The sequence below is a fragment of the Vollenhovia emeryi genome, unplaced genomic scaffold, assembly GCF_000949405.1.
Source record: "Vollenhovia emeryi isolate VEMERY1.0 unplaced genomic scaffold, V.emery_V1.0 DF939478.1, whole genome shotgun sequence".
NCBI classification, from domain to species: Eukaryota; Metazoa; Arthropoda; class Insecta; order Hymenoptera; family Formicidae; genus Vollenhovia; species Vollenhovia emeryi.
In genome coordinates, this window is record NW_011966888.1 from 37,286 (window position 1) to 44,721 (window position 7,436).

Sequence of the window (7,436 nt, forward strand, 5' to 3'; positions counted from 1 at the left end):
AAATTGACGTCTACATTAAATCGATTGTATATCCTAGAAGAATGTAACATTTATTGGATACATTTGCTGTGTTTAGCACAAAAAGCTGTCTTACAATTATAAAATTTATGAATATGATTGGTGTATGTTCTTAATTGCTGAATCTTAGAGTATCAGATTCAGGATTGTTACAACAATTGCAAGACAGCTTTTTCTGCTAAACGCAGCCATTGGACCCAAAGACGTCTTATAAATGTCGTTAGAATGACGGGTCAACATCTTTGGACGGTACAATGTACGTACTGACGATGTCTACTGGACGTCTTTGGGCGATAGACTGTATGTACGAACGATGTCTACTAGATGTCTTTGGGCGGTACATTGTACGTACAAAAGATGTCTACTGGACGTCTTCCTCACATCATACGGATGTCCGTGCATGACGAACGGGACGTCCTTTAGACGTTTAAAAGATGTCGAATTGTTACGTGGAACGTTCTAGATTTGCAATGCCGAACGCAGCTCTTGTCCGACACAAAAAATTTATCTATGTATATTACAGGGTGTTATGGTATATTATAACGTACCTAGTGCAATCGTTTTGATAAACAGTATGAGGTATATTTAATACTACAAAAGGTGTGATATCACCCAAAAAACTTAGCTTTTTAAAAAAAAGGTAAAAAATGCGCCAAGTATGTATAAGCTCCAATGTTATTCTATCTCTTCTGCAAACGTATCTTCTCTACAAAAATATCTTTCCTGCAAAAGTATCTTCTTTACAAAAATATTTTTATAAAAATATCTTTCCAAAAATACCTTTTCAAAAATATTGTCTCTACAAAAATCTTCTCTACAAAAGTAATGATATCATCAACAAATTACGCCAAATATAACAATGGATATTTATATATGTATAACGCGTATCTTTCTTCTACCGTAACCATTCTGTATTGAACATACACTGAAAATCGATAAACAGTAATAGTCCCTGAATTTTTGCTCATTCTCAACTTTTAACCTTAATACGCAAATGCTTACTTAAAAAAAAGTAATGTCTGCTGAAAAATACAATACCATCTAACGACTAAAGTTGTAAGCGATATTGTAGTAAAGAAAACATGATTACTGAACAATTTTATTATTGAGTGATGTGCAATTCCGTAACCACTACTGTTGACCTGCACCAGCATTAAAATAATATGTAAATAATATGTAGCCTAACAGTAGGGTAGAAAACATATATAAATAGTTAGCTCAGCGTTAGCGTACTAGGCTAGTAATCCGAAATCTTAGGTTCGAATCCCACATATAAAAAAATTAGAAAAAACTAGTGGAAAAGTTTTTTTATTTTCAATGAAATCTTGTACCAAAACCATTACTGGTTTTTTTCGTAATGATTGTGGAAATACAGTACTGATTCAATACTGGATTAGTAAGTAACAGTCAATCAGTTGATCTACAATATTCATTACTGTAGAATCCGTAATAGTTATTGTAAAATCCGTACTGATTACTGGGAGAATGCTTACTGTAGTGGTACGTAATGGTACGTAATGGTTACTGTAAGAAAGACTAAAAGTTAAAAACGAGGAAAAATGTTATAACCATTACTGTTTTTCAGTTTTCAGTGTACAAGAAAAACATTCTTCACAATGTTAAGACACTTCCATTTCAATGTTATTATAACATTAAAATTGGTGTTAAAATTTTTTCATAATGACGTCGATTACAACGTGAAAATCCATATACATATAATACTAAACAACGTTCTATATTACTGAATATTATTACAATAACGTTATATTAATGTTTATTTGCTTACTGGATGGAAAGCTTAAACGAGAGAGAGAGAGAGAGAGAGAGAGAGAGAGAGAGAGAGAGAGAGAGAGAGAGAGAACACAACGAACAGAAGTAACACAAACACATTTAATATTAATTAATGAACGCACATAGGTAATTCGAGTCTTCCGGATTCTAGATTTCTTCGAATTACTAATGACAATCCACCAATGTCAGCTGTGCCCTTAATTGTAATTAGTAACATGGAGCCGAACATGATGAAAGTTTGAAAGAAATCTGTCCATACGACTGCCTTGAGACCACCCTAAATAAAGTAAAAAAATCATTCGTCACAATTATATTAAATAAAAAATTTTTTCATTAAATAATTTTCTAAATACTACTGTATCATATGTTAAATTAATATACAGGGTGTCGGATTCGATTTGGACCACTCCAAAGATTATAGTAGATTGGGTCAAACTGAGAAAAAAAGTTATATACCATTTTACAAAATGCGTAATTATTATCGCGTAATTAAGAAAAACGTCTGAGCCAATAAGTGCACGGAGGAGCGGAAGGCCGGACTCAGCAGACATGCAAAATGGTGTATCTGTTGACATTTCAAGATCCGATAGCGAGAGGTGGAGTCACGCATCGATCGATGAGAGACGGTGGCGAGCGGGGAGCGGTGAGCGGGCGAACGGCGCGCAGCGAGCGAACGCGCGACATATGACACCGCGCCGAAAAAGTTTTTCTGGTGGTAGGAGAATAATACACCATTTTACATGTCTGCCGAGTCCGGCCTTCAGCTCCTCCGTGCACTTATTGGCTCAGACGTTTTTCTTAATTACGCGATAATAATTACGGATTTTGTAAAATGGTATATAACTTTTTCTCAGTTTGACCCAATCTACTATAATCTTTGGAGTGGTCCAAATCGAATCCGACACCCTGTATATACTTATAAAGTGTTGTCTACGCGTCTATTTTAACTTTTTAGAACTGCTATTGTAATACATTTTTTTATATTTCGTAAATATTTAATAAATATTATGTGCTGTTTGAATAAGAAAGAAAATATCACCAATAGTATACATAGATCCCGCATGAAGCCTATGACACAATGTCAGGCAACAGGCAACAGGAACAGGGAATAGAATTTCTGACGCGTTGGATTGGTTGGAAGAAAATTTTCGACGAATCCAACGCGTCAAAAATTCTATTCCCTGTTCCTATTGCCTGTTGCCTGGCATTGTGTGATAGGCTTGACAGTTTGAAAGTGAAACTGCAAAACAGAGAAACATGGAGAATAAACGCTATATCCTATGGCCTAGTTTACACCGTGCGTTTAGGCCGCGACCTATACCTTATATTCAACCCAAACACGATAGGTCGCGACGATATAAACAGTTGCGACCTCGCTTGGGTCAGGTCTCTTTTTCGCGTGCCCTGACCTAAATTACGAGGTACGTCCAGAAAGTAAGTTTACAAGGGCTCTGTAGGACGTAGGGAATTTTTTTCCAAAGTTAGCACACCTGACGTGTAGAGCAATTCCTAACGAACAAAACAAGCGGTCCGGCCCTTCAGTACGTTGCGAAATGTCGTCACAACAACCAAAACCGTCAACGAGTTCGTCGGCCGTTTGCTCCACCTGCCGACAGTGTGAGATTCGCTGCAGTCATCCGCTTCCTCACTTTGCGTCATGAATCCGCGGCCAACATCCATCGATAGCTTGTGAAAACCTATGGACCGGAGGTAATGTCTCGTCAACATGTTACCAAGTGGGTCCGAATGTTTAAGGAAGGCCGAACTGACATTTTCGACGAAGAAAGGAGTGGGAGACCGTCTGTCAGTAGCCGAGTCTTTCTGAAACGATTTCACCCAGGAGACTTCATGAAATGTCAGGGAAATTTTCAGTAAGGACGTCAAGGGTCACACGACGATCTGTGCGAACTTTTTCATCAATCTTCTGCACAAGCTCGTCTGAAATGACAGACGGTCCTTTCTTCGTCGAAGATGTCAGTTCGGCCTTCCTTAAACATTCGGACCCACTTGGTAACATGTTGACGAGACATTACCTCCGGTCCATAGGTTTCCACAAGCTGTCGATGGATGTTGACCGCGGATTCATGACGCAAAGTGAGGAAGCGGATGACTGCGGCGAATCTCACACTGTCGGTAGGTGGAGCAAACGGCCGACGAACTCGTTGACGGTTTTGGTTGTTGTGACGACATTTCGCAACGTACTGAAAGGCCGGACCGCTTGTTTTGTTCGTTAGGAATTGCTCTACACGCCAGGTATGCTAACTTTGGAAACAAATTCCCTACGTCCTACAGAGCCCTTGTAACCTTACTTTCTAGACGTCCCTCGTAGGTAAACAAAATACAAACGATATTGGTTATGTATGAAGATGGCATTCACATGAGGACTAAATTTTTACCTCTATTTGACCCAAAAGTATCATAGGTCTACATGGTGTAAACGTTTTGTTTAGAAGTCTATTTTAGGTCAGGGCATAGGTCAGGTCGCGATCAGGTCGCACGGTGTAAACTAGGCCAATGTCTTTCTCTGTGCCGTCTTCTGTCTGTAGTTATTGTCAAAAGTGTCCATGTATTCACAGAATCACATCAAAAAATATTACATGTGAACATTGCAGCATGAGAGATAAAGGAGCCCCCTCTCTCCTATGGAAAAAATATTATATATACTACTCAAAAAAAAGGGAACACGTTTCATACACTAAAAATTGGGCTATGTTCAGACCACTGAAACTAGGCGAAAAATCATTGTAGATTCAAAATTAAAAAAAGCATTTTAAAGCTTAAAGTCTCAATATTAGTTCAATATTGTAAGATAATCGCCATTTCTTATTTAGCCAATATATCTATTTAGCAATATTCGTTTAATATTGCATCCATATTAGGCTAATATTGTTATTATATTGTTAAATATTGGCCAATGCGCTTCCAATATAAATCTAATATTATATCATTATTATTACGCGTGCAATATTTACATTTATTTCACGACCAATATTGGCTTTACATTAGACAATATTGGTCAATGCATTTCTAATATAATCAATATTGGATCAATATTTAGCCAACGTTTAACCAATGCACTGTGCTACTAGGGTCGTTTATTTTCATTTGTTTTTTTTTTATAAATTTTTAATCAATGATCTTACCACACAGGTGTAAAATATGCAAACAATGCATACAAAGGGTGTAACTATGTGTACATTTACTCCAGTGACTGAAAATAGAGTAATCTGAAATAATTTTTTATATAATAATACCGTACTGCAATTTCCATATTTGCACAACATATTTTCCAACAAGTTAAAATTACGCATCCACATGCATAATTATTTAGGTTTGTGCAAATTCAGAAATTATTAAGCTTATTCTCTATAAAATTTTCATTAAACTCTGTTCAGAAAATATATACCTTGATTGAAGGCCAATGCGGGTACGTAGATAACAATTGGAAGCCAAGTTATCTAAAAAAAACATCATGTATCGATATCACTTGAAATAAACGTTAATGGAAAGATTTATGGAGATAGGTATGATTTTCTGGCTCTACTCACGATACTGATGGCGAAGAGGACCGAACCTAATACTCTTATTCTTTTATCGAAACGCTTCTCGAGATATTCATAAGTGCTAGTGAGTTTGAGCTCGTGAAAAACTGGCAGATACACGACCGACGTGACAAAGGTGACGAAGAAGATAGAGCAACAAATGAATAGATAACTTGTGCCATGTACATAAATCTCCGTCGGTGTCCCCAACAACGAGATACCTGTTGCATATTATTTAACTTTAAAGATTAATAGAAATAGAAATTAAAGGCTTATAAGTAACTATAGGATTAAGGCTCACTTCTTCAGTCATTCTGTTTTACCGAACAAACGCGATTATTTTTGTATACTTTTTCACATACCATACATATAGATACACACTCATTTAAAAACAAAGCGGCACATTTAAAATTTGGGAAAAAATTACCAACTTTCAAGTGACAAAAATTTCGTAAGTAATAAACATAGAAAGGTTTACAACAAAATAAAAATAAAGCTTGGAATTTCTACTTTAAAAAGCGATTCATTTTAACGTTGCTAGATAAATTTATTGAAAATAGCAGATAACAAAACGAAAGCATACGAAACTGAAAAATAATAGTCCGATTTTGCTACGGCACATGACGTGAGTCAAATATCGCAAGTTAATTGTATAAAAAGTATATCAAGAGTAAAAGAAGGATTAAGGCCAATATATTTACGAGCAATAAAACATTTACTAGAATAATAATTCCATAAAATCCATTGTCATGTCGGCGTGGCGATCGTGGCGCAAAGAATTGTGCGCTGGTCTAGTGATCCGAAGACCTGGGTTCAAAACCAAACAAGACATTGTTGGTTTTTCGTTCGATCGCCACATAGAGAAGTGGATATAGAGAGAAGTGTTATAAGAGGTTTGGGCACGTTCCTTCAAAAACGCCTTCAAAAACGTAACCCTAAGGGGAATCAATAAAATGTATTTACATTTACATTTACATTCTCATGTCGGCAATGAAAAATGTTTTTGTAATTAATAAAACAATTATAATAAATCGACGTATGGACGGCATGTATAATAACGAATGATTCTTAAAGATAGATAATTAAATTACAATAATTAAGATATGTTATCAATAAGAATCTTCCTGCTCGAATCAAAATTGGCGTTTGAAGATCAACCTCTACCATTGTATTCATATCAATAACAATGCGAAATACATGTTAAACCATTGGACTCGACTAGGACAGTGGCATTTTGTGCAACTATCGAGAGAAACTCAGATGGCAGATTTGTAGTTAACATCCCATTTAAAGAAGAGCTGATTCTCCTAGGAGACACATATGTATACACATGCCAAACAACGATTATTTGCAATGGAGAAAAAATTCCTACGAGATCCAAATATAGCACGAGAATACAAAGAATTTATGGAAGAGTACATAAGATTAGGCCACATGTCAGAAATACTTTCTGCAGATACTGATCAACAAGTGAAGATACATTACCTTCCTCATCATGGCATCAAGAAAGAAGGCAGCGGCAAGGCATTGAGGGTGATTTTCGATGGATCAGTGAAAACAGATACAAGAAGGTCGATCAATGATTTGCAACTCATTGGTCCAACAATCCAAGAAGATCTGTTTTCCATACTTATAAGATTTTGACAGCATTCATACGTAGTAACAGCAGACATCACGAAGATATATCCCTGGTAAAAATTCCGTTAGAAACGGATAGAACGTGAATTCTATCCATTTCTGACTGCTCTACTATGCGTTTTAGCCCTGCAATTACGGATAGAAGCAGATGAAAAATGTTGCAGAACCTATAAGATTATGTACGCAAAAACGGTAGGAAAAGGCTAACTGCATCTAACTGATTCCTAATGGAATGGAACTTATCCGAATCTATGTGCAGACATAATTACGAATCCTATCCGTTCCTATACGCAGTCAGTTTTGAATGTCTATCCGCATCTAACTGCGGAACCAGACAGGATATTTCTATCTGCATTTGTTCGTAACGGTGACGTCCGTTCTATCCGTTGCTTACTGCAAATGCGTATACGTATCCTATCAGTTTCTTACGGAAGACAAATCGAACCC

General features: G+C 36.4%; 1 protein-coding gene across 1 annotated transcript; it reads right to left on the bottom strand.

The window, feature by feature from the left end:
• Positions 1–1,901: 1,901 nt before the first annotated feature.
• Positions 1,902–5,664, bottom strand: LOC105557477 (sodium-dependent multivitamin transporter-like). The gene is made up of 5 exons (XM_012004722.1): positions 5,653–5,664; positions 5,358–5,582; positions 5,216–5,267; positions 4,953–5,020; positions 1,902–2,086 (listed from the first exon to the last, which is right to left on the bottom strand). Exons 1-5 carry the CDS (start codon positions 5,662–5,664, stop codon positions 1,919–1,921), a joined length of 525 nt encoding a protein of 174 aa, XP_011860112.1. The 3' UTR covers positions 1,902–1,918.
• Between the last annotated feature and the right edge of the window lie 1,772 nt (positions 5,665–7,436).

Excerpts from the sequence above, each read along its gene's own strand:
- LOC105557477 (XM_012004722.1), bottom strand. Across the intron at positions 5,268-5,357 it reads TCCTCTTCGCCATCAGTATC|ATAACTTGGCTTCCAATTGT; the intron begins GTGAGTAGAGCC and ends TGTTTTTTTTAG. Across the intron at positions 2,087-4,952 it reads GCATATTTTACACCTGTGTG|GGTGGTCTCAAGGCAGTCGT; the intron begins GTAAGATCATTG and ends TACTTTATTTAG.